We start from the raw sequence: 27,496 nt of genomic DNA on the forward strand, positions 1-27,496 counted from the left end.
ATCATGGAGATATGGGCCCGTTTTCTCAGCCCTGAAACCCAAGCTACGCCGAACGAATTACGAGACAGCCTGGAGAAGCCAAACTCCACATTATCAGCAATGCACCAGCAAGCCGGGCACTCTAGCAAGATCGCCTTTATCAAATACGCTATCACCCCATTTGGGGGTATGTTCGGTCGCGACGCCGACAAGATTGCTCGACATACTACCGCCTCCATGATATGGCATTCTTGGGTCTTGAGTGAGGACCTTATTCATCTTCCTCTACCACCTAGCCTTATTAGAAAGTAGGTCTCATAAACTTTACTAATGCTTATCCCCTCCTATATATAAATTAATTCTTAAAGTAAATATTATTCAAGTATAAGGCTAACTTTGTCTACCCTATGTTTCTCTTGCGACTATAGCCTAGGCCTAATACCAAGCAATCATTATGCCGAGAGCAACGTCGTTAAGATCAGAACCTCCTTGTCAATGGATGCCCAGGTCCGCCAGCTCTATCGAATACAGACGAAGGACGAGAAGATTCGAGACCATCCGGAAACCTTCCTACAAGCTCTCTGTTCCCATGCCCCTGCAAAATTTAAGCCGGGTCAGAAGGAGGCTCTTCTGTTCGCTAATCAAAACCGACCATTATCTTTCATCGTATTACCTACCGGTGCGGGAAAGACAGTAATTGCTTTAGCCCCAGCCGTCGTTGGGGACTCTGGGGTCACACTAATTATAGTCCCCCTCACGACCCTCTTGGAGAGCACCTTCCAGAGCGCTCAGGCAGCCGGCATAGTAGCAGTAACCTCCACGCAACTCTCTGAAGGGACAGTGAAGTTTTCACACCTCAGCACACGCGTCATAATATCCACGCCCGAGGCCATCCATAACGCAGCTGGCAAGCCATGCCAAATCAACAGTCTAATCACAAGCCTCATAACCGACAGACTATTAGATACTGTCATATTCGATGAGTGCCACAATCTCTTCGGATCAGTGTATAAACCCAAACCTTTCCGGACTGCTTTCCACCACGTACTATATCGGCTCGGTAGCATCCCCCGCTGGGTCCTTCTCACTGCAACATTCGCCCCCGTGAGAGAGTATCAACTAGTCGGTCTGCTCAGAGCTCTACGCGGGCGTGCCTACCGGTCGGTAGAAGAAGCCCGGGAAAACGCAACACTATACCTAGACGCCCTGGCCGTGAAAGAGGGGCTGCAGAAGGACGGTCCAGAGCCCTTCCCAGACGTTGTTTTTCGGGCGTCAACCGATCGATTACAAATCAGGTATACCGTCGATACATATACCGATGACATCGAGAGAGATACAATCCTGGAGAAGCTGATATACCAAGACAACAAAGTCACCAGGCACCTGCCAAGGCCAGAGAAAGTCCTAGTAATCCTTCTCGGCAAGCTACACAAGTCTATAGAGATCGCAGAGAGATTCGGTTATACCCTATACTGCGCAGACAACGCAGATAGACCCAAGGCCAAACACCAGGTCGCAAAAGCAGCTTTATATAAGTGGGCTAGGGCCCCCTGCGCCTGGACGCCTATAGAGAGTTATGCATCCCCTCAAGACGTCTCCACAACCCATGAGGTAACAAGCCAACCCCGCAATATCCAATTCGGAACCACCATCCTCGGCGAAGGAGTCAACTACGATGCAGATACCATAGTCATCGTCATTCAAGATTACCCTCCCGACGCAGAGACCTTAGCCCAAATCTTAGGCAGAGTTGCTCGGTTTGGGAACCCTGGGACAGCCTCCGTCCTCGCACCAGCAAAGGATCCCTCCTCAAAGGATATAGCGCCTTGTATTATTCCGGATCATTTCGGAGAGTCCGATTCCAAGCGGTTGTACCAAATCAACGATCTAAGCCGCCGGGTAGTGCTCGAATTCATTCATACCAAGCAATGCAGACGTGTCCCACTCTGCAGATACTTCGATCGCAACAGCCGCCGGATCAAATGTGACGAAGCCCTTGGAGAACAGATTTGCGACCTCTGCGAGGCTCGAACGATCGGACACAGCTTAATCAGTTCCAAAGAGGCGGTAACAATACGATCTAATCCAGAGGTCACGATATATCCAACAAACATTTCTAGTCTCAGTAAACCACAAGTCGCCATAGTAAACCATAAGCGTAAAGACTTATCTGAAATCATCGCCAGGAGCAATAACCAAGCCGGTGTCTCATCCATATATACAACAAGGAGCATCAAGGGACGGAACAGTCGCGAGGTCTTCTCATTAGGTCCCAACCAACCTAGTAGTACAAGACTGGCGGGAGGACCATTACTGCCTCATGCCATTCTTCCCGGAAGACATCAGTTACCAACACCCAATAGAGACCCTAGGTCGTTCCTAGGTCAGGTTCAAGAACCATTTACCCCGACAACAGACGGACCTGACCGGCCGCGCTATTTCCGAGAGCCAGTCAAAAGTTCAAAGCGAGACAACACCGAGATAGTGCTTATTCAGGACCAAGAACCAGCATCAAAGAGGGCAAAACATGTCAATAGGCCCTCTAAAGAAGAGCTCCCTATCGCCCATCTTGTCAGTACTATAAATGATGATTACATTGACATCACAGGTGAAGATGTTATCGATGTAGAACACTTCGAGCCGGCCGATAGTGGATTAAACGAAACAGGAAAGAAGCTCCCCCAGGATAATTACAATACCATAAGAGAAATCGATAAGACCCAGAGAGCAACGTTTGTTCACCAGGAGAGTCCCAGTGTAAGCTAACATTTTAAGTTATTCCCCCTCTCGTCTATCCTTTTGTTTTAGTCTCCGCAACCTTAGGAAGTCCCTTATACTACGTTACGACAAGATAATTTCCCGTCTACTAATAAGATACCTCGATATATACATTGAAGCAGCAGGCTAATTTTAATACCACAGTATCAGTCTTCAAACCCCAGAAACATTCAATCCTTAATCCGGTCTCCTAATATGTCTATACACAACCCAAACATACACCAAGAAGATCGCCAGGCTAATGCCACTTGCCTTCGTAATCCAATTCAGCAAAAGGCACCACAGACAGCGACTGCAATACGCCATCCAGGTTTTGAATTCTCCTCACCGCCCCAGAACATCGGCCTGATTACACCGCCGAGGGTTATAAGGTCTGGTATGTATTATTACCTCTTAACAAAAAAGGTTTAGTCTTACTTTACTAATATTGGTCTTTTCTTCTTTTTTTTCTACACTTCAGATAAGCAAGTAACACCTGGAGTAATCCAAAGCAAGCCACCGTTCGATCGTTTCCTTACCGCCTTCGAAGATCTTCATCTTATCAGCTATTTGTTTAAGAACGAAAGTTTCTGCATATTCTGCTGGCTATTCGATTCACAGGAAGTAAAAGACCATATACCAATTGAATGCCCACACGCCAATCTGAGGGTTAGCAAAACTCCCGGGGAAACCATACAAACAGCCTTAACCAGTCTTTTAAAAGCCTCAAGATCGCCGTATATTGTCTTGCCGAAAGGTAACTGCTTCAAATGCTATCGTCCCTCCCCAAAGGGTTACTATAACGATAGGCACCTAATGCCGAATCACCTCTGTCAAGGCATAATCCTTGTTCGAATATTCGTAGGCGCACATTCAGGGGTCAATCGTGATGTGTATTGTGCTTCTTCTTTTCCTAAGACCTGTCCGTCTCCCTTACGCGCCTTCTTCCGGCGTGTTCCCTGTGACTAAGCGCACCTAGCGCGGTCCTCGGCCAAACATTCCTCCTAGCGCCTTCCTGGCATCCTAGGCGCTCTGCGTGTGCATCGCTTCCAGCGCCCCTGGCCTACCACCCTTTTTGACACACCCCTTTAGCCTTCGCGGCTCGAGACCTCGGTCCTAGGGCGCTCCTGCGCGCTTCATACGCAGCAGCGGAGGCTACCCTTAGGGGTGGCAGGCCAACCGACTTCTTCCTTATTCCTCTCCTCCTTCAAAGATCCCTCCGCTCCATGCGGTCTCTGCGAGAGGGTCCCTCTCTTCGCGTAGTGGTTCCGTCTCCTTCTTCACCAAGTTGAGCTGTTTTATGAAGTCTTCAAACGGTTGCCTTGCGAGGCTCTTCGTGAGTCCGTCCGCAACAAGGTCTTTCGTTGGTGTGTGGACGACGTTGATGGTGCCGTTCTCAACCTCCTGTCTCAACCAGTGGTTGTGTATATCAACGTGACGAAGCCTCGTCTTTAGAGTCACGAGTTCCTCAGTTACTATTCGAATCGTCTGGAGGTTGTCGCACTGGATCGTTATTCCGCCGCTTGGAATCGTCGTATTAAGAGCACTCAACAGACGGCTAACGAATATAGCTTCGCGTGCTGCTTGTGAGAGGGCGAGAAGCTCTGCTTCTGTCGTTGATGTTGTGACTGTGTCTTGTTTGTTCGCTCTCCATCCGATCAATCCTCCAGCAAGCCGTAGTGCGTACGCCTGAGAGCTCTTTCGATCTAGCGAGTTATCTGCGAAGCTGGCGTCTGATGCGACTTCGAAACTCTTGTTGTTGCCATCGTACTCGAGACTAAGGAAGCAGGTGTCCAAGATGTACTGCAATACTCGATCTGCAGCGCGATGATGCTTCTGAGAGGGATTCTGGTTAAACCTCGCCAGACGGCTTGCAGCAAAGGCGATATCGGGGCGCGTCATCACCGCCAAGTATAGGATCGATCCAATCTTTCGTTGGTATGCCGTTATTTCGCTCTTTGAGGCGTGCTCCTCGGCGGGCAGTAGCTCCTCGTTCGTCATAGGTGTCGTAAATCGAGTGTTCTTCCTCTGTGATCCTTTATGTGTGCCTTGACCAATCAACCGTGCGATCTTCTGTGCGTATGCTGCCTGAGATAGCCAGATTTTCTTCTTGGCTCGGTCGCGCGTGACCTCGATTCCTAGAAACCAGTGAAGAGGGTCTCCGCCTTCCAGGTGGTACTTCTCTTTGAGCCCGTTAATGAGGCGCTCAGCAGCGTTTCTACACTCAGGGGGAAACGCGAGAACACAGTCGTCGACATAGAAGAAGAAGAGCACGCGTCCCTTCCGCCAGCAGCAATTCTCGCCTGCGACGCGTTCCATCCCCATTGCTTTCAGACCGTTCTCTAGATGCCGTTGCCACAGTAGAGGGGACCTGCGAAGGCCGTATAGAGCCTTCTTCAGCCGCAGGACCTTCCCCTGCTGCTCATGGCCCGGTGGAAACTCCATATATACTGTCTCGTCGATCGGAGCGTGGACAAAGGCATTAACTGCGTCGTACTGCAGTAAGGTAAGATCTTGCTGGGCCGCGGTGGCAATAAGGGTTCGGAACGATTGTCCAGCGAGGGTCGCAGCGTATGTATCCTTGAAAGCGTTTTTAGCCTGTTGATCTCCTCGAACAACGATCCTTGCCTTGAGTTTCTGGAGTGCTCCCTTCTCGTCCGTTTTATAGACGTATACCCACCGGCAACCCAGGATCTGGTGCCCGGCGGCTTCTCTACGGTCCACGACGACGTATGTATCCATCTCATCGTGGCTCGCGAGGTGCTTCTCTTCCGCTTCTCGGAATCCCCTCTCGTAGGGGTGGCCGTATAGATCGGCATGTTTCTGAGGCACTGGGGGTAGTACGCCTGCTTGGCTTTTTCGCTGGGGCAGAGGACGGTCCTCTCCCGGAACGCTAGAGGCCACGGTCTCAACCGCGGGCCCCCCGTCACCTGACACGGGCCTACCGTTGTGGGAGCTTAGCCCAGAGGGAAGGTCTTCCTTTACCCTCGAATCAACGTGGTTTCTTCCCTGACGGAGGTCGAAGGCACGCTCACACCCAGGGTTTCTAAGACTCCTCCTGGGCCCAGGGGCAGGGTTCATACCATTACCACGTCCGGCTACGGTGAGACCTTCGAGTCTGTTGTTCCAACATACTACCGCTTCCAGGCTGGTATCGGCGTTCTTCGCCTTTTGCTTCATCTTCACTCGTTTTCTACCCGTTCTGGTGCCGCCGAGGAAAGCGGCTTGCCAGGAGGTACGCGGAGTGGTAATTGGAAACTCTTCGTGGATCGATTCGCGTGCATGAACCGCCTCAGGAGCGATCGAAGCACGTCTCTTCCTCCACCCCTTCACTCCGAGTGCCTCCTCAAGGCCTGCGAAGAACGAGGTGGGTAGCGTCCGCGGTGGTGTATTGAGTTCGAATCGTGACTCCACGTACTTAGGCGACGGCGGTGCGGTGTATTCTTGTGCCTCTTCGTCTTCAATGTACTGGACTTCATCGACTTCTTCGTCTGCGGTGTGTGCGTACTCTGGAGATGTTATCCCTGTAGGCGAGACCTCTAGTCGCGCGAGAAGAGCGTTGAGCTCGTTCACGTCGAGGTCTTTGAGGTTATCCCGCAGCTCGTTGATATCTCTATTAAAGAACTCGGTTTCCCTGAACACAACGTCTCGCGTTGTGATAACGCGGGCAGTAAGCGGATTCCACACGCGGTAGGAGTTGCTAGTACTATACCCAATGAGGTAGCCTATCCATCCTCTCGGTTGAAGCTTTCTCGACTTATTCCTGCCTAGCTGTGCGTCTGTTGTGAGCGCATACACTTTGCAGCCGTACGCTCGAAGGTGGGCTTGATGAGGCTTCCCGAGATCTGGGCCGCGAAACTGATTATGGAACCGTTCGAAGGGCGTTTTCCAGCCGCGCGCCGCTGACGGCGTCCTGTTGTATAAATACGTCGCGGCGGCAACGATTTCGGGCCACAGCATCTCAGGGAACTTGCCTGCCTCGCGAAGGGTCCTAGCCTTCTCCTTGATAACTGCTGCGATTCGCTCGGCGCCTCCGTTCTGGGCCTGCGTATTGGGCGCAGAGGGTTCGAGGACCACCCCTTGAGATTGAAGGTGAGTAGCGACTTGCTGATGAATCGTTGCAACCTCGCGGTCACATTCGAAGACTTTGACCTGTATATTATATTGCGTCTTCATCATGGCCATGAAGAGATCGAATACCTCGAGGAGCGTCTCTGTTGTACGGTCCTTAAGGTAGTAGTCCCACGAGTATCCTGTTAGTCGGTCAGAGAGTATTACCGTAGACATATAGCCTCCGTATCCTTGAGGGCTAATCGAGTGAAAGTCGAACGCCACTCTTGATCCTGGTTTTGCCCACGCTATAGACTCGCGTGGGGCACGTCGAACAATTCGTCTTGTCTTCCCTTTTCCACACGCTGAGCAGTCAGGCAGCTTGTTGCGTAGGTCACCCATGATCTTCACGCCTCGAGAGGCGTTGACGAGGTGCTCCAGCACCCCCTCGCCCGGGTGACCCAGTCTCTGGTGCCATCTGAACGGTCTTCCTGCGAGTCTTTTGCGCGGTGTAAACGATGTGTGGCGCTGCTTCGCCTGCGTGACGAATCCTGCTTTGGTATTGTCCTCGATAACCTGTTGTCCATGGAGATCGTGAAGGTAGCAGACGAGTGTCCCATCCGCTCTTCGTACGCAATTCTGGCCTGGGCGGTTATCCCACCACATCCCTCGTTGCCGTAGAAGGCGGTAGGAGACTAGATTCGTTGCGAATTCTTCGCAGTAAGCGACGTTGTATAAGCGGAGTCTTACCTTCTTCCCCCGCTCAGCGTCAGCCGTTATATCCACGTTTCCATACCCTAGGATTGGGACTTGTGAGGCTCCTGCCCATAGGTAATCCCCTGGTTCAGCTGCTCTGAAACCTGAGAATCGAGCCCGGTTGTTGAACACGTGTAGCGATGATCCTGAGTCGTATATCGCAGAGTTGTGTAAGGGGTACTCAGTCCGGATCATGAACGCAGAACGGTCACTCGTATACTGCTTCCTCCACGATGCGTTGGCTGACCCCATACACCGACCATACAGTCAGGTCTGCTTCGCTTCCTTCTCGCGTTGTTCACGGATCTTCTTCACGCGGTCCGCGAGGTCGTCATCGGCCTTGAGACGCTCGGTGACCTTCTTCATGATGTCGTTGCTAGGCCTCCATCCTTCATACGCTTCCTCTGGGAAGCAGTAGAAGCAGTTGGCAAGTAGGTATCGTAGCAGATCACATCCGTGACACGTTAGCATCTCGTTTTGGGTCCGCGAATCGGCGGCCCTATGTCGCTTCTTGGTTATACTCCGAGGCATGGTCTCCTTGGGTCCTTCTCTTGTTGTAGCAAAGGCACCTCTTGAGGCTCTTGGTCCTGTCGATAGGGTATCTGCGTAGATTCGTATATATCGTCGTACTTCCGCAGAGATCTCGCTAATCGAGGGGTTGTCCGACTCGTAGAACTTCGCCTCGAACGTAGCGTAGAACGCAGAAATAGCGGTCTTCGCAATGACCTTTAGGAAGTCCTCGCTCCACTCGCTGAAGTCCCTTGTCTAGGCAAGGTTGACCTCTTGTCCCTTCAACATTACGGCCTCCCATTGCTCGAGCCAGTTCTCGATCTCGGCCTTCGTGGTTATCCGCTTTGTAGCCGCTTGCTTGACGGTCTTCTCGTACTCCTCACGCGCGGCGCTCTTTTGTTCATTGTTCGAGATCGAGGCCACGCCCTTCAGCTTGACCATCCAGGCTTGGAGGGTCTCCGTAGGTTTACAGCACGCATTGACGTACTTCTCGGCTGCTGTCGATAGGACCCAGTTGCGGAGCTCTCGTAGAGCAGCCGCTTCACGCTCGTAGATACGGATATCATGGTTGTAGTCGCTCCGGAGCTGTACATACTCCTCACGGTCCTCCTTGACAAGGTCTTGGAGGCTTCTAGCCGTCTCGTTCGATCGAACTTCTTCGATATCTGGTGTCTGTGACACCTCGATGATTGATCCGCGGGTATGTCGCGGTATACCTTTCTTCTTGTAGTCGGAGAAGGCCGGAGGCTCCGGCTTCGGCATCCGCTTCTCGGGGTTTTCGGCGCCGGGATCCACTTGCTCCCAGACGTCCAAGTCGGTGGCTTTACCCTGGAAAACCTTATACCAGGTTGGCCATTGACTGGGGTTGTTGAGGACAATGGATTCCATCTTTGCTTATGTCGTTATTGATTCGGGCTTATCGCGTGGGTTTTGAGGGACGTAAACGGGGTGTTCGTGTGTTTTGCAGTTGATCGGATCTTCGAATAGCTTCGTTTTGCCTGTAGGTAGGCCAATTGGTAGGTAATCAGACTGTTAATTGTTCGAATATTCGTAGGCGCACATTCAGGGGTCAATCGTGATGTGTATTGTGCTTCTTCTTTTCCTAAGACCTGTCCGTATCCCTTACGCGCCTTCTTCCGGCGTGTTCCCTGTGACTAAGCGCACCTAGCGCGGTCCTCGGCCAAACATTCCTCCTAGCGCCTTCCTGGCATCCTAGGCGCTCTGCGTGTGCATCGCTTCCAGCGCCCCTGGCCTACCACCCTTTTTGACAATCCTTAATCCCAAGACTAGCGACAAAAGATTCATTTGCGACACTGACGGGCAATCACTGGAAATGGGTTCATCCATAAGGTTTACTAAAGGTCCTTACCCAATCATTATCGCCGCCTTTATCCAACGAATTATTACGCGCCCGATTCAGGAGACCTATGCTATCCTCGAAAGGTTAGGGGCGCCTAGGGAAGTTCTAGATCAGTTTGCGATAAATTCCACCGATAAAAGTGGGACGCCTTCTATCGAACTCTGGCCACGGGGAGAAAGATTCCATCAATTCCTATTTAAAGGGGTTGTGTCTCCCAGTCTTACTTCCCGGAACCCAGGCAACTCGGAATGGTTTGATCTAGTAAGCCGTTTTGAAATTCGTCTACCGCGAAATTCAGATAAACTAGAGATCCCGGTTATTACGTTATTTGTTAGCCATAGCATAGGCGAAGAAAGACGTGCATATAGGCGATAAATAGTCATAGTAAATTTAATATCTGATGAAAACATACGTATATGAGAATCTATCACCAACATAATAATATTTTCTAGCTATATACTAGTAATACATGTTAGAAATATAATAGAATAGAAAGATAAGACGTGGTTTTAAGATATATAGAGAATAGTAATACTTCTTTTATATTTCCTAAGTGGATATATACCAGCGCTATAGAGTTAAATTATATTTTCAATAAAAGAACGTAAAGATTTCTTATTCGTTATTTATCCCGCCTGCTTTGGTTTAGTAAGATCTTGTGATAGTGGAAGCAAGTTTATTTCCAACTAAATATATATAAATATAAACTATATTAATCATGTGTCCTACTATGTAGTATTGAAGCACATGTCGACATCCATTTCTGACCGTTTTGTGTCCCAAAAAGCTCACAGAAAAATGCCTCCGGAGAGTTAACATTGCCAACTAAAATATTCCGCAGTGCAAGGAGCTCATCCTTCGGTTTAAACCGTATCTTGCTTGCAAACTCAATACAGCCAGACCTATCCCCTTCAACATTACACCATCGAAGCCTTATCAGAGTATGGTGACTTAGACCAGGGAAACCTAGGTTATTTACCTTAAATTAGCATATATAACTTCCTAATGCAATATAGGGAAAGATATTATATAATCTTTAGCCTTCCTAATATTAGGTAGTAATAAAATTAGGAAACGCTAAGAGGATAAATAACGCTAGGAAAACCAACGAAGGGGTTTTAAGAGAAATGAAACAGGGGAGGGATTTAGGGAAAAAAGAAAAAGGAGAGAGAGGGAAGAAAGAAAGGGAAAACCGGAGTTTATAACCACATACCCACTCTTCTATTAAGATCCCTTCTCGTGGCAATCGTAAACTTCTCCTCAGCCTCGGCAAATGAAAGCGGTTGGTAAAACCAGAGGGCCCTAATGACAAGGCATGCGGCACGTTCGGCACCTAATGTAGGCGCTATTTGCGTTGGCTGAAAGTCCTCCATATCCGCCTTTGTAAAGGGTGTACAGCTAGCATTGCCAAATACTATAGCAGCTATCATTATCAGTTCGCAAATGCCATCTCTTTGTTCTACTAGCTGATGAAGGATATCTCTTGCTAGTGTATAGTGAGCCTTAAGCTTCATATCACGTGGGAGTGATTTCCCCATGATGAGATTGTCAAATCCTTGGGATATAAGTCTCGGAATCAACCCAGGCGTGAGTGCCTCACCAACATCAACAGCCTGGGTGATGGTACGAGCTGGTGCTAATACCGTTCTCATCCACCCTGATCGGTGATCGTTAACTATAGGACTACTATTTTCGGTCCCGTTATAGTTAGCTCGATCAGAAGGGATGTTTATGATGGTTCCTGGACGTGAGACCGAATCCAGCCACTTCCGGACGATGGTGAGGGTATCTCGCCATACCGTCCACCTTTGGCCACTATGTATTGTCTCTGGAACTTGAAAGCGGCGGAGGTATTTATCGCCCTCTATATCCGTTGCAGGGCTATTTAAAAAGCTCATCAGGTGGGTATTAGAGGGAGATCTCCAAGTCGGTAGCAACGGATGTATCGCCCTCCAAATATCGTTTTGTATTTCGATAGAGATCACCTCTGCTAAACAAGTTTGGAGTGACTTTTGGGATGTTGTCGATTCGTCCAATATCGAGTGGTAATAGCGTAGCGGCTGTGCTGGTGTACCACTACTGATGGCGTAATCCGGTTCCAGACCCATCGGTAAGCGGCACATACTCCGTAAATCCACACCTAGTAAGCTGCATAATTGAGATATCCTCACCGGGGGCTCAAAGGCTGGATCGTTACAGCGGGTAAGAACCGTGTGGATAGACTCCAGAAAGGCCTTTCGGTATGATGCTCCCATGTGATTCTGATAAGACCCGTCGTGGAAAGTCGGAAGAACCCACGCACTAACATGGTACATAAGTCGGGAAAAGATCTTAATATCCTCCTTATTTATACCTAAGTGTCTTTTGATATCGAAAAGTTGGTATATAGAGATAGTCGAATCAGAAACAAAGTCCGGTCGTGAGACATGTTCGCCACGTGTACTATAATGCAAGCTTTGGTGCCTCGTACGACTAGCTTGCGCGATGTTGTCCAGGTTACAAGAGGAGGTTTCCTTCAAGCAGTTGAATAAACCACGGGTTGACACACCCTTACCAATCAACCCACGCAAGGTTTCCCAGTCCTTTAGCGATAGGTTTAGCGGAAGTTGAAAGGTCTCTTTTAAATGCTCTATAGAGCAAAGTACATCATGGATCCATTGGAGCCAGATCTTTTTTTTAGAAAATACCAATAAAAGTCGTTAGCGTTTATCCTCTATACATGGATAGTCACAGTATCCAAAACAGATTACTCTGAATCAACACCTATAAGACATGAAATAGATCAAAACAAGCATTTACCTTAACAAACGAAAGAAAACCAGGAAACAAAGAGAGAAGGATTGAGGGAAGAGAGTAGGCGGGGAAGATTACTATAGTAGGGGGATTAATAGATACTTACATCTTCAACTCCGGTACGCATCATCCATTCAAATCTCGAGATATTAAATGTATCCCGGCCAATTTCTGTCGAACACCATGCTGAAATAAGAGGGCGCCATGTTGTGTTATTCCAAAGGGTAACCAAGCGACGTGTAGGTATTCCTTTATTACGTCCGTCGCTAGGTATCTGGAGTCGATAGCAGATATACGATTCTAGACCGGTAAAGTCGTCTGTGGCAGTTCCCTCCCCAGTATTCCCCCCATGTGTCGCCGTAAGCAGTGGATCTCCTGCAGAGAGCATGCATTCTACAGCTCCCCATAGCACACCATGGGGCGCTCGCATGAAGTCGCGTCGCTCGACGTTACTATGAACGCCTAACGCGGAGCGAATATAGTCAGGTAACCGTTCCTTGCTATATAGGTCGCATATCTACTAGCGTTCATCAGAAGTCGGGTCAGTGTCGCCATACTCAGTTAGAAGGCTTTCTAACGCACTAGCTCGGTGTTGCCCAGCAATTATTTCGATCTTGTTTTTGTTTACCTTGGCCCAATCTAAGAAAGATAAATAGGAAGTTGTAGGCGCTGCTGGTAGGGTATTGTCTCCAAGGTACGTCTTCATCTGGCGGAAGTCGCTTTCAAATACTGCCGCTTGCATAAAATGCACCTGTAGGTGCCTCTGCAGGCCATGGTCTGCAAACCTTTTCTTCAGGCTGTCGGCATTACCGATATTTAATCTCCGATTCGCATAGGTGCCACTCCACGAAAATATCATGTCTGATAACCGAACCACGGCGGTTCCCAGGAGGAATCTCTGGGCGTCTGGATAAAGAACCGAGTACGTAGAGGACGGATACCCACTCAAATCGGTAGAGCGATCGTCCGTCCATGGGTACTGCTTGGTCCTACCTGATGGTAGGTATAGCAAAGCCTCCCCTCGCCTAGGGAGTAAGTTACTATTGCTTGTTGGAGGAGCGACATCTTGGGGGCCTGTCCGCCGAACGTTCTGATCATCAGCAGAAGTGTCGTCTCGCCTTTTCTGTCTCCTTGGCTGAGGCCCAAGCATAGAGAGACGTCTCCTGCGCGATGCCCTTTTTACTTTCCCAAAAGGCATGTCTGTTTCTACATCGCCAGAAGCTAAGAGAGAGTCCTTAGAGAAAGCCGTTAAGAGGCTAGGTAGCCTTTAAACCTTTTTCCTCTAGAGGTACCACGGGCGAAGTGAGGCTGCTGTGTAGCTATATATGTATATCTCGAAAGAGTGGCCACTAGTAAGTGGGCTAGTAACAGGCTGCTAGAAGCACCCTAGGAGTTAAATAAAGACAGCTCTAGCATAGTAGAACATCGCTTAGTATAGGCAGAATAGGTAAGTAGTAAGGCTTTAAGAATATGTATGATAGTCAACCTAGGAGAAGAGCTGTTGAAAATCGTTTGTTGTTTGCAAAGAATGTCTCGCTCGGCAAAAGCAATAAGTTTAGTCCGCTAGAACCCCCTTGTACTACTCCCTCCCTACCCTTCCTAGTTAGTCAAGCGAAGAATGCAGTCATAGTCATAATGTCTCTCATAAACATCCCTTGCGTTTAAAACACAATTGAAGTTTTTAGTTTCCTACACACGTCTTCTATTAGGTCCTATTCCCTTACCTACCAGATAGGATCAAAGCCATTTTTGAAAATACCCGCAAGATCCTCAGCCTTGCCATCACAAGCAAGTTTCGCCAGGTAAACAAAAGCCGAACTGAAAGCGTATTCCAAAGGTTTTTTCAAATTCGCCGACGGTTTTATAGCCGGTCATATCCGATCTAACAAGCGGATTACTATCCTTGCTGCTCTTGTCACCCTGTAGGCCTCTTGGATATATGCCTTGAGGTTTCCAGGAATCTCCTTACCGTCTTGTTGAAGTCCTGAGCTCGGAGAACCATGTTGCTTCTCACCAAGATATTCATTTCGGATTACGGATTGAGGGTTAAATGCTGCCATTCCAGCAGTAAATAACCTCCCATCAGCCCGTGATATGCCAGATAAGACCCGAGACTTTTGGATACGACCTATTAGTTGGTGAGTCTTGGCATCCTTTGTAATGTCTAACCATTTCAATTGGTTTTTCATCTGGTCCCAGGTTTCAGGACACTTACCATCTAGGAATAGAAGGTGCTTTGCCTTATCATCTTGGATGAGGGTCTCGATGTCGGTGTTTTCGGGGATGGTTACCACATCAGGTTCTCCCCAAGTTCGGGAGAACTTCAGGTACGCCTATACTGCCATACGGAGAAACCCATTGCATATACAGAACCGGTCGTAAACGTGCTTCATATGGGTTAGTCGGCCGGAAACTGCTAGGATAGTCTGCACGGTTTGGTCGCCCGAGCATAGCTGTTCAGCAAATGTTTCAGGTAGCCTGTTGCAGTAGACCCTTCGAGCCGAGCTGGTGAGATAAGGTTCCCAAGCTGTGTTTCTGAGGAAAGAATGCCAGGCCTTCAGGCTCTTTGTGGTCTGGTCTAAAAGTGGACGGAGTGTTAAGTCCGGGTCCTGATCCGGCTTCCGGATTAGGAACCAACATCCCCGCAAAGCCGCCTGAAGAAGACGGCTTTGGAGCCTGTTATCCCCTTCTAGAGCTGCCGTAAAGATTACCGGCTTGAGGGAGAGTATGAGACTCTCAGCAGCAAGCTTATAGTCCCAAGTTAGAATCTCCGATTCGACAGGCAGCTGGGTTCCGCTCATCTGTTGACATCCATCAGAGTCACACAAAAGGGCTCTATCCCTATGTTCAGCCCAAGTAGCGACTTCTTTTTCGTATTTCGCTAGAGTAGCCGGTCGGAGTCCGAGGTTAACCAATTCGAGGAGATTATTAAGGCCTCGTTCCTCAAAAAAAGCATATCCTGTATCCGTAAGCCCGGATTCACAAACGGTCGGGATATCGCTATAGGCAAGATCAATCTGCCTCGTAGTCGAAACGGCAATATCCTCATAGTACCTACCAGTTTCCACTAGAGCTAGGCCTTCCGATGTATTCCAGTCAGCATCCCAAGGCAGAGTCTTATAGAAGTTAATAACTTCATTTAGGTCTCCTTCAAGTAGGCCTAACATAATGCTGCTCGAAGGTGCGAAGTAGGATTCGCTTACCTTGATGTCGTTCAAAGAATCGCGGGAGTGTGGTATAGATCTATCCTCTTCAGCTTGAGAGTCGATCAAAGTTTCTTCTTCCAGCGGAGCATTGCCATGAGCTATAGCCTCTCCTACTATAGTCTCCTCAGCTATAGTAGGTCTTATCGATTTCTTGGGTTCTTTTGACTGAAGTTGCTTCTCCTATACTTCAAGGACGTAATCATGGACAGTCTTAACCCAGTGTTTACGCTTATCGTTACTCTCGTCGGAAAACAACTTGTGTGATTGGACAATCTCGCATACTTTCATACGCGTATCACGTCCCTCTTTTAGTCTTCGGATCCAAGTCCTAAGACGTTGCGGGTCTGCTTTTTTTCCCCTCTCGATGAGTTTCGTCCGTAGCTGGATACCTGTCAATCGAGCGGTTTTGACTTTCGGGAGTACATCGCCAATCAGTGCGGTATCACTATCCTTGTATTCGAAATATAGCTGGCGGATTGTAATTCGGTCTTTTTGTAGATTGCCTGGAGACTGTGAATCTCTTTGCATGATGGGGCTTCGTGCGTAGAAGTGCGCGTCAGGATATCCTCGTCTTGGTCTAAGGAAGCTTGTCCACGCCTATGAATTCTTTTCATAGCAGCATCCTACTAGAAGCCCCTCTTATACTTCTTCAGTCAGAACCTAGAGACCTTATGGTTAGTCAAGCTATCTTTGGACAGCAATAATGGCAACATCCAGTATGTAGTGAGTATATACAATGATAACATTCATATAGCCGCTGAATTCACAGCGAAAGACAGTGATATACATATAATCCGATTTTAATAACAGTAGCCTTGTACTGGCTTAGTGTTCTAGATCAGCCTCATGATGAGAGACTAAGGATTACCACCAGATAACCATAAATAGATCTACGCAATCGAAGACACAACCTAAGTAGCTAGCGAGCCTGTTTATTATCGGATACAATGTCTGTTCTATGTTAAACGTTCCTATTGTTCCTTTAAACAAAAGAAGTTCCCGTGGGTCGCAAGTCATCCAACAATACATACTGTCTTTGTTCTAACATGCATAGCAGGTTATTACCCCATCAAAGGCAGGCTTTATTGCACGGTAGTAGTCTTATTGTTCACCATGTAACAGAGATGCTTATTGTCTTGTCGCAGCATGGTCAGATGCAAGTAAAAATAATTCTTCTATAGCCGAGGCTTAAGCCAATACATACCGTTCGTGTAAAAACCTTACGACCTATGCGAGCAGGCGATTAAGAGGATTCTGCAGGCCTTAGAAAGGCTAATACGCCTAAACCGTCTTATTAGAGGAGGCCAGAGATAAGGTTACTACCTAATAAAAGACGAAGAGATATAATATCTTAGTAATTTATGGGTGGATAGTTTATTGAGATGTTGCTCTAACTTTTCCTACTTAGTAAATCGATGAGATCTAGCATTATGGTTTGTGACCTAGAGAGCTGTGACGATAGTGTCAACGCTTACCGAGCACACCGAACGAGGTGTGTTTACGCAAGCTACGTGAAACGCACACCGTAGGCGTATATATACAAGCTTCCTCATGCATATACACTCTTTCTAAATCAAGTAAGTCTTTTATACCTCTTCTAACCGGATTTCTCTATGCCTAGTTTATCACATGAAAGTTATCTAGGGGACGAATATTAAATACTCACGTAACGAGGAGCTACAGGGATAAATTCAAATTCATATCCTTCGTCGTAACCCGGAGGTCGAAGTAGTTCTAATACCATGATTCGTGATATAAAAGATGAATTCAATGTTTCTAGTTTTTTGACCTAGAGGACGAACTAGACTTAAATTACTATCTTGCAAACCTGAGGAACGGTTGGATTTGTAGTATGTTTCTAAACAGGGAGGATGAACGGTATCTAATGGTCAGTCTCAATCTAGAGGATAATTTGGGTATGCGTCTTGCTTCGTAACCTGGGGGACGAATTAGACCCAAAGTACTATCTCGCAATCAAGAGGTTAGGTGGGACTCGTAAGCCGGGGGACGAGCGGTACCTGATACTGAATCTTATATTTCGGAGAATGAACTGAGTTTATGTATATCTTGTGACCTAGGGGACGAATTAGGTATGAGATCGCACTCTAGGCATTATAAAATAAATTGAAATGTACGTTATGCTTCGTAACCCGAGGGACGAGCTGTATCTCAAGCTGAACCTCGTATTCCGGAAGATGAATTGAATTATTTTCTACTTCGTAACCCAGGGGACGAACGCCGAATTAGGCACCTAGGTTGCGCTTCGTAACCCAGGGGACGAATGCGGTATAATATCGCATTTCGTAGCTTATAGAACAAGTTGAAATCTACGTTATGCTTCGTAACCCGGGGGACGAACGGTATCTCAAGCTGAACCTCGTACTCCGGGAGATGAATTAACTTATTTTCTACTTCGTAACCCAGGGGACGAATGAGGTATAATATCGCATTTCGTAGCTTATAGAACAAGTTGAAATCTACGTTATGCTTCGTAACCCGGGGGACGAACGGTATCTCAAGCTGAACCTCGTACTCCGGGAGATGAATTAACTTATTTTCTACTTCGTAACCCAGGGGACGAATTAGGTATAATGTCACATTTCGTAGCTTGTAGAACAAGTTCAAATCTACGTCTTACTTCGTAACCCGGGGGACGAACGGTATCCAAAACTAAATCACAATCTTAATAATACGTATAATTTATAAGTTTCTTCATAACCCAGGGGACGATTCAGTCACAATACCGCATTATAGGGATATTATAACAAACTAAAACCTACGTTGTATTTCATAACTCAGGGGACGAATATTGTCCAACACTGAATCGCAATCCAGATGATACGTATGATTTATGTTTTTCTTCGTAACCCAGGGGACGAATGCGGTATAATATCGCATTTCGTAGCTTGCGGAACATATTGAATTCTGCGTTTTGCTTCGTACCCCAGGGGACGAACGGTGTCCAACTCTGAATCGCAATCTAGACGATACGTGTGGCTTATGAGTTTCTTCGTAACCTAGGGGACAATTTAGTCATAATGTCGCATTATGAGGACTCTATAATTAAGTTGAAACCTACGTTATGCTTCGCAGCTCGGGTAACAAATGGTATCCAAAACTAAATCGCAATCCAGATGATACGTATGATTTATGTATTTCGTCGTAACCCGGGGGACGAATTAGGGACCTGGGTTGCGCTTCGTAACCTAGAAGACGAATAGTAACTAATGCTGAATTATAATCTTGAGGATAGATTGGATTTACGTTATATTTCGTAACCTAGGGGACGAGTAGTTTCTAATACTGATTCTCGTATTCCGGAGAATGAATTGACTCAATCTACGTTTCGTAACCTAGGCGATGAATTCGGTAGGATTACTTATTTACGGATAGACGGCTATAAGATTAATAGGCATTTCCTCAAGTACTTCAGGTAGACGGTATCTCATCCTATCCCGTTGGGACGCAGGCTCTTAGCGCGTAACAGATTACGAATCTGCTCCTGGTGATCGGAGCCGGCTAGAAGTGTCAGCAGGATGGATAGGTGGCTCCGGGGTAGTAAGGCCGACAGGGGAGTTAGGTGGTTTGGAGGTGACTTAACGAGTCTGTCTATTAGAAATAGGAGATGACGTTTACGATCATGGAGATACACCTAGCAGCCCTGAAAAGCTTTGGGTACTGTCAGGATGCTGATGAGGCTAAGGTCGAACTGCATTAGGAGGTAAACTATCAGGGTAGGAGCCCGGCAGCCCTTAATGCTCGGTGCCATTGCGGTAGTGCTGAAACTGGCTCTGGGGCCCTGGAAGTCTATTCATCGGCGGCAAGCCGGCCGCTCCAATGAATACGGAAAAATCTCGCCCAAAGCATCACCTCCGATCCAACACAGGAAAAGCCTCCGCGGCGAGCGTAGAGGGATGGTCGTCCGACGTAGCCGCTTGTAGTATAGAAGAGTCCTAGTCAGGTTCGCCTTAGTCGGGTATAGCCTCCTGTTAGCCAGGGTGGTGTCCGATAGGGTTAGGCCGAGGTTGCTCTGTTTACTACTATGGGGGCCCGCATGCACGTTCGTATGGGTACCTCGAGGGCGGTGGGATGGGCAGACCGGTTACCGGCTACGGTGCTATGTTCTAGAGTTTCGGATATTATAATAGCAATATCGTATCTTAGGCGTTCTACATCAAGTTGAAATCTGCGTAATGTTTCATTTATACCTTATGGTCGACGACGCCGGTATCTTATCAACACGGCGGGACACTTACTAGCAGACACGGTCGAGGACTCCCTAGTAGACGACGGCATTCGTAACGCCTACTAGTACTTAAAATAATAAAGCGGAACGTATATCCCGCGGCCAACGCGAACGCGGCAGGCATAGGATTAGCATAGTTCGTATAGCAATCAGCCAGTATAAATATAATCATGGGATTTGTTTTTCCTTTCGTCCATAGTACCAGGTTTAAATAACACATTCGTTACCCAATATAGACAATACTATTGCAAACTATAATGCCTTCTTAGCCTTGCATGATAACTTGTGGAGTGGCCAATCTAGCCACTGGTGATCCTCCCCGCAGTATGCAGCGACCTTACAGCGGCTACATAATCGCGTTCCTGTTTCCACTAAACAAATCTTACATGGTTTTGATTTCGGGCCCTTTGCCGCATCAAATCGCTTCGTTATTAAATCCACTATGTTCTCCTCAATTTCCTCCTTCATTTTAGCCATACAGTATTGCTTGCTGCAGACAGGCTGTACTAAAACGACCACGTGAGGGTCTAGTTTTAGGTATAGGTAGCTCATTGGCGTGGATAACACCTCTGTCGCTAGCGTTTTACAGATACCACACTTTTTCGGCACGATGGAAATGCATTCCGCCTGGTGAAGCTGGACGATAGGAATTATAAACTTGGCGAATAGATGCTGGTACCTAGAGTTGATTCGTTGTACTGATAGCGGGACAAGAAGCGACGCGGGTAAGTCGTGAATACGGGTGAGCTCAGCATCTCCGCAGAAGAAGTTGAAACGTATCAGTCTCGTACCCATACTGAAAGTGCGGGGGCGGTGGTAATGGTATGAAAGATTAGAATTCCGCACCCCCGCCGGTACCCTTCCTCTATGAAGAAATAACTTTTTGCTAGACCAATGTGTTTAGTCGGCAATGGCATAAGATAAATGCGACGACGTGAGTTTGCTCCTTAACATCCTGAACCCGATTACGCATGAGAGATAAATAGGCATATTTGGACATCCATTTATAGGCGGAACAAACGGGCTGCTGGCGACAAACCGGGCCGGGCCTGGCGGGGCCGATTAACGGAGGACCCATGCCAACGGTTTACCGACTTCTAGATCAGTCTCATATACTTCTTTTTTTTCCTTATGCCTAATCTACAACATAAGGTACTTTGGTTTTTCTATCTTCTTACCGCAAAACACCAAAATAAATTAGGCTAATATAGGCATATGTAGTCGTACAAAGAAATAAGGAACGTCTAAACGTTATTAACAATCGCTTTGACGGAAATCAAAAAGCCTTGCGTACTAGCTTAGAGACCCTGAGGAAGATGTACTGAATCCTTCGAAGAGACTTTGGGTAAGAGCTACTATATTAGTCTACTACATGCCTATATAACTCACAAATTACAGGTTTCTTCTAAGAAGGGCAAAGGCATCGAGAGATTCTCGTCGGTATTACCGCAGAGAGAGGAATAGGGAAAAGCTGTCTAATCAATACACTGTTCTAATACAGCATTATACCTATCAGCCAGTCCGAGGCATGCATTGCTACGATAATTATAAAGAAAAGAAGTTTAAGGTATCTATCACCTTCTACGCTAAGAAACCGTCAAGACGGAGCTTGTTCCACTCGAAGAAGAAATAAAACAAACCCAGCAGAATATAAAAGAAGCACGGATAAATAAGTAGGCACAATTCAAGCAGCATATTTCAAACATCGAAAGTTAGGCACATTTTTCTCAAGCATATATGAATTACATCTACTAAATAACAGCTTCTAGGATATCTCAACTAATATAAGACTTCATAAGATTTCTTTCATACTATCCAGCCATCGACGTGGATGAGGAGACCACCAGGCACAAACAAGCTATCCCAAATGTCTTATAGACCCATCGCCAGCTGGTTAAGCGGCTGTTCTTGAAACTCTAAAAGTAAACGTAGCTTTCCTATAGTTAGCCCTGTCGGTTAACTCTACCTATCGCCAAGGTTACTTGGTTCTCCTTGTCGACAGTGTAATGAACGCAGTAGTCGGCGACCATTAGACCGTCTAAGCCAGTGCTATATGGACTAGAAGTACTAAAAAGGAGCTTCGTGTGTGTCTTCGCGCTGCCATTATCATTAGTAAACATGCCAAATCCCTCGATCGCTATCTAGTGAGCCCCAGGGGTTATCCTACTATGAATAAGAATAATTTGTATTACCCTTCGGTTTCATTTTTTTTTTTTAACTAGATCATCTATACAAAAGTATCCTCTATAATGAAAGGAGAAACATAACCTACAGGATAGCGTTTTCAATGCCGGGTCCGGGTGAATATAGTGCCGGGCGTGACAGGGTGTCCCAGATGCTCCGTCGACGTATGCTCTATTAATAAACCATCCCCCTGCATACCCTCCACCTGGAAAACACCACCTGACATAATAAGGCTTACCAACACATACGCCCAACCGGATTTAATCACAGGTCTATAAAAGTAATTATAACTATCCTTTCCTATCTGTTATTTACTACTTAAGAAAAGTAAGCAACAGGAAGAACCGCCAGGCCGTCCATTAAAGTAAACAGCAGAATCTTAGTACCACAAGAAGATCAAAAAATCCTGGTCCTTCTACTACTTAACCTATACAACATATCGGGGTCATATCGTGTTCCTACATATAGGGACCAACCGATATGGCGACACTCAAACATCCAGTGATTACTAGTAAGCTTGGATCTAAGCGACAAAGAACTATCGTAGCCGACTCAGACGATAGTGCATCGTCCGAAGCACCAGATGTCAAGAGGATAAAAGGGTTAAGAGTCTTTCAGGATGGAGAGTCCGCTCGTGAGCAGGCGCAGCCATACCTCATACTTACTGCCCGGATGCCCATACGCGCGCTCAGCACACAATGGAGCATAGGTAAGAATCGAAAAGTTGACCAAAGGCATGTTCAGAGGTTATACAATATCTTCCTCAAAGGGCAACTCAACAGAAATGCCGAGGGCAACCACTTGTTCGTCCTCTGTAACAGGGAGGCTACCTCAAAAATGGTACAGCACCTACACTCACAAAGCAGGACGGACGAGGAGCCGCTATCATTCGCAGACTGGCTAGACGTCAACCATGGATACCTCGCCGAGGTTATGGCTGGGCAGCACCGAGTCAAAGCCTTAGAGCTATACGGACAGGCATGCGGTGTAGCCGAGGAGGATCTGTGGTGGACATGCAAGTTTTATGACAAAGGTACGTTGTGAAAAGGGGGGGTAGAGGCCGCTCAAGCCAAGTCTGACATTTCCCAATTCCTCTGGCGTAAACCTTCATCGTATTGCAATTTGCTTTTACCTAGAGGGTATAAGAAGGTATCCTAGGTCCTCACTAAAGCTTGCGAAATACAGATACATTACCGCTGGAGCTTAATCTCGGGCTACGTGTCAACCGGGCAGACCAAGCCATGCCAGACAGCCACGGACAGACATGGGTGCAGCTAGTCGCGGCAGACTCACAGGACCCAGATATGTTCCGCGGCAAGGCTGCCGAGGTCGAGGTCCAGATGGGCGCCATCCTGGGTCTTGCAGGCGAGGCAAAGTTTCCTATACGGCGCCTAGGTACGATCTGGCGTAACGAGCGCTGGAGAAGAATGACAACAACCTGGTGCGAGTCGACCGTTGGAAGAGAGACGTTCCAGATCTCAACGTGGAACTGGATGATAAGTTATAGGATTGACGACGTAAGGCATCCGCAAAGTCGCATACCAAAAGTCATTCTATAAAGATATAACCTTTATAGACGTAAAGGAGACACAAAAACATGCTAACAAATTCACATTTATAGTTCTGGTTTGCGACCTTTTATGACGTCCTGGATACTCTCAACAAACTCCCAGGAAATGCTCTAGACTACGTCTCTGCAGCCGATTGGAAGAGGCTAGCCGATGTTCTGTCAGATGGCTACGCCGATGGAGATGTTACCAAACTGTTTTATCCAAGCGGACTATTGCCATCTCCGTTATCATCACCTCGGTCACCAATACCAACCTCGTCAATACCAATAATAGAACAAGACGAAAGCTATCCAGCACGCCGCTCAGGGTTTCTTATCAATATCGACAACGAGACATACTACCAAGTACATAATTACGTTATCGAAACAAAACCAAGGGTTTCTTTTGCTAATGTTCATCGGCTTATCCGGCTGTCGAAAGAAGAGGGGCGAGCGCTTGCGGTTGTTCTAACCCATGTAGTAACGTGGCTAAATGTTGATGCTCAAGCCAGGGCTACCCTGCCCCGGCGAGATAACAATAAACCACCACTGCGGAAGGATATTATCCCAGTACTAGGGCAAATCTCACAAGAGGTCATACTCCAAGCCAAGCAGAGGGTATCTAGGAAGTTGCAATTTGCAAATACCTTTTCGGACGCGGAGATGGGATCCGTGCTACTACAGCAGGAAGTTCTTGAATACACACTGGAAAATCTCGATGCCTTCCGAGGGCCGGCTGCTAAAGCATTGATGGATCAGCCTTTTGCAGATAAGCGACACGCAGAGTATGGGGCTAGGTTTCATCATCCAGCCTGGGGCGGTATATTACATATTATCCGAAAATATGTAGGTGAAGACTTCCGGCCGGATTGGATACTGCGGCGCCAAGTAGTTGAAGACAACCCAGACAACGATTACCCAGCCCTACGCCTCGCTAGGTCCCTTTGCGGATTCATCAAAGATGCACCCGAATTTCCAAAGGATAAACTTTCAATCGCACAGGCAATCGATTCCAAGGCTTTTCAATCAGCACTGGCGCGGTGGTTCTCACAAGAAAAGTTTCAGCCCCTAGGTGATACACTAGCAGCTACCCGTGAAGCAAACTTTCGGCGTCATCAGAGCAACAACATGGCAAAAGAAGCCACAAATCCTCTCCGTATGGTTCCCATACAGGGGCCTAGCGAGATGTCCGAGAGAGTGATAGAGGCGTTAAGCAGAAGCCCCTCCGTTGTCGATCAGCCCAGAGCATCACCACCAAGAACATCGGAGACAGCACTTGAAGGTATGCTCGTCCCCCCTTTTTACTGATTTAAATACTCGTAGCCAAGAGAGCAGAGGATGCTAACTGGCCGAACCACAATCATAGCCTCAGGAGGGCAGAAAGACATAGTAAGGGACGTAGATACAAGCAGACCAGACACAGACATCACGTTACCACCTCAGCCATCGCCAGTCACCCTACATAACAGGTTTATACCAGGGTCTAATAGCAGCAGAGTAACAAGTCCGTTTCTAGTCGAATTAGACAGCAGCCCACAGAGTAGTCGAGAGGGCACTCCACAGAATTCCTTCACATGTCTTGATGTTACATCTTCCTCATCTTGCCAGCAGCAGCAGCAACAGCAGCAGCAACAGCAGCACGAGGAGCAACTGGACCAGCAACAAGAGCAGATGAAAAAACAAACGACCGGGCAAGACGGGGAAGGGCTGGGCCGCAAGTCCCCCAAGGCAGGAGGCAGAAAGCTAAACAAAACACCCTCATGGATGCGTGGGCCAAGGGCAAGCTGAGAAATGTTCCCCACTTAGTCACTTCCGCCAGACTAATAGCAGTAGATTCCTTATGTAAAACAAGCGTCAACCACCTACATAAGCCCTACCTCTCCTTGCTTTTTCATCATGCCAAACTTGACTATTAAAGCACTATCTGTCTTATGTCCTGACATAATAATTCCTCAGGTTCCATTCCAAGTCCAGCCGGCCTAAGCAAGGGGGGCGTGAATCGATGTGTCCTACGGCCACAGGCAGATCCAAAACCCAGGGGACGAACACATACCAGGCCTAAGAAATCAAGGAGGAGAAGGAGAAGAAGAAGAGGAAGAAGAAGGGACACATTACGTCGGCCGCTAAGAAGCCGGAGGGGAAAGGAAACTAGGGAAAGCGGAGGGAGAGGCGGTGTTTTTCACAACAGCCCTGCTAACACAGAGACTCCCAAATCTCTTTCCGCTCCAGGTTCTCTCGTAGCATAAACTCACAAGCGGTAATAAATCACCTTTCAGCTCGTTTAGTAGATCCTCCTACTACTATACAATAAGGTTTAAGCAGAACTACCGATTTTTTATTTATAAAGAATAGTAGCCCTCGCAAATCGTGAATATCCCCGAATAGTTACCTTTCTTCTTATCTATTAACGATATTACGTACCTGAGATCCATCCGATAGAACAAAAAGGTATCTTTCTAATTTCGTTAGCCGGGACGAACAATAGCTCAAGGGAAACTTCTAGTAGTGATATAGCTATGGACTACATCGCACAACTACCTGTATCAATTGCTAACGATGAAGACGACGGCCTTAGACCACTGATCAACCTTGAGACCACCGACAAGCTATATATCACAGATAGAACCTCGAATGGCAGCGAAACAAACGATGATAGAGGCAACCATATTCACGGAAACATATGGTCAGAATGGAAGATCAACCACGCCCTTGGTGATTACAACATGAAACGTTAGTCACCTCTCGTGTTCCCCTTCAGACCATGTCCCCCTATCGTAGGTTCAGGAGGGGCAACAGAAGATTCAGATCCAGAGTACTACTTTTTAAGCCGACTAGTAGCACCTAGTTACCCTACGGAGGTGACCACAAGTAGAATGCTAATGCCATCTGCCACGGTAAATAGCCGAGGACTTTATCCAGCAAACCGAAGACATTCGATTCAGTGGTATCAAGGCGATCGAAATGATACAACGGCGGTATACAATGGATTACGGTAGGCGCGCTGCTGGCTCAAGGCCAGCTAGCAAGGCAGACAATTATTTCCCAAAGTTCTACCTCAATATGATCAACATCGTTGGCCAGCCGCTGCAGCCATTAGCAAGCAAAAGCAGAGCCTTTGACGGCGATATTACATTTACCCTCCGAAGCTGGGACACACCATACGAGCCAGCGCCTACTGATACCGATATATCTTTCAACATCCAGCACCGCACGTTTCGCATCGCGACGTCGGCATCAGGGGAGGCATGGTTTATAGTCATGCACCCCATGATGAGTCCGACAAGGAATCCCCTAGGCACGCAAACACCCGCCACCCCTCGGGAGAAGCTTCTCCTGAAGAGAAGCGCTTTACAGCTGCATCATGCAGATGCCCTGCGATCTTATATTGACGATATACTCTCCGACCGCGCCCTGCTTATCAAAGATCTCGATCAATCAAAACCGGAGGCCAACCGGTGGGAAAAAGGCCTTCCGTCAGATAAATGGGCGAAGTTCCAGGTTCTCTTCATGGAGAGATGGCACACATTTGCGGAGATGCATACATTGGACGCCTTCTGGGCAAAGAATCAGCCAGCGTTTCACACCTATCATAACAACGCCAACATCGACATCGGAGCTAGTAATGACCTTGAAAGGCTTCCCAAGGAGACTAGACTTCGATATGATTCTACTGACGATGAAAGCGACAGCGACTTCGAATCGTACGCCCAAGTTCCCGTCCCAACCAACAGCAGGGGGAGGCAGACAGGCAACAGTTATTTACATCACCCGAATAGAAACACCAATACAAACATATTAAGAGGGCTATATACTAGTAGCCTAGCCAGTCTGCGAGACACACTCGAACGGATATACGATATCAACCACATAGAAAACATGTCCTACACGCTTGCCGCCGATCTACACGCAAGCCCCGCAGCTGCTGCCGAGACCGATGGGTCAGCCAGGGGCGAGAGAGACACGACAGGCATAGAAGTAGAAGGGGAGCACCAAGAAGATAGGAGAGAAGAAAGAGAAGAAGGCAACGACCGCGGAGCAGCAGAGGGACACGAACAAGAGAGGGAGGAGTCAGACGACGGAAACAATACACCGCCAGAGAGTTAGGG

At 47.6% G+C, this 27,496-nt stretch overlaps 3 protein-coding genes across 3 annotated transcripts; 2 read left to right on the top strand and 1 right to left on the bottom strand.

Moving 5' to 3' along the window:
- Positions 1–7,809: 7,809 nt before the first annotated feature.
- On the bottom strand, positions 7,810–8,940 carry CTRU02_215767 (gag protein; the record flags this gene model as incomplete). Its single annotated transcript, XM_070206560.1, has 2 exons — positions 7,810–8,268; positions 8,323–8,940. 2 exons carry the CDS (start codon positions 8,938–8,940, stop codon positions 7,810–7,812), a joined length of 1,077 nt encoding a protein of 358 aa, XP_070059769.1.
- Positions 8,941–22,321: 13,381 nt separating this feature from the next.
- On the top strand, positions 22,322–24,698 carry CTRU02_215768 (uncharacterized protein; the record flags this gene model as incomplete). The annotated part of the gene is made up of 3 exons (XM_036733426.2): positions 22,322–22,874; positions 23,027–23,358; positions 23,463–24,698. 3 exons carry the CDS (start codon positions 22,322–22,324, stop codon positions 24,696–24,698), a joined length of 2,121 nt encoding a protein of 706 aa, XP_036574865.2.
- Positions 24,699–25,906: 1,208 nt separating this feature from the next.
- Positions 25,907–27,494, top strand: CTRU02_215769 (uncharacterized protein; the record flags this gene model as incomplete). The annotated part of the gene is made up of 3 exons (XM_070206561.1): positions 25,907–26,120; positions 26,293–27,091; positions 27,218–27,494. The coding sequence occupies 3 exons, from the start codon at positions 25,907–25,909 to the stop codon at positions 27,492–27,494; spliced, it is 1,290 nt and encodes a 429-aa protein (XP_070059770.1).
- Between the last annotated feature and the right edge of the window lie 2 nt (positions 27,495–27,496).

The sequence above is a fragment of the Colletotrichum truncatum genome, assembly GCF_014235925.2.
Source record: "Colletotrichum truncatum strain CMES1059 chromosome Unknown Contig_0019, whole genome shotgun sequence".
Classification (NCBI taxonomy): Eukaryota; Fungi; Ascomycota; class Sordariomycetes; order Glomerellales; family Glomerellaceae; genus Colletotrichum; species Colletotrichum truncatum.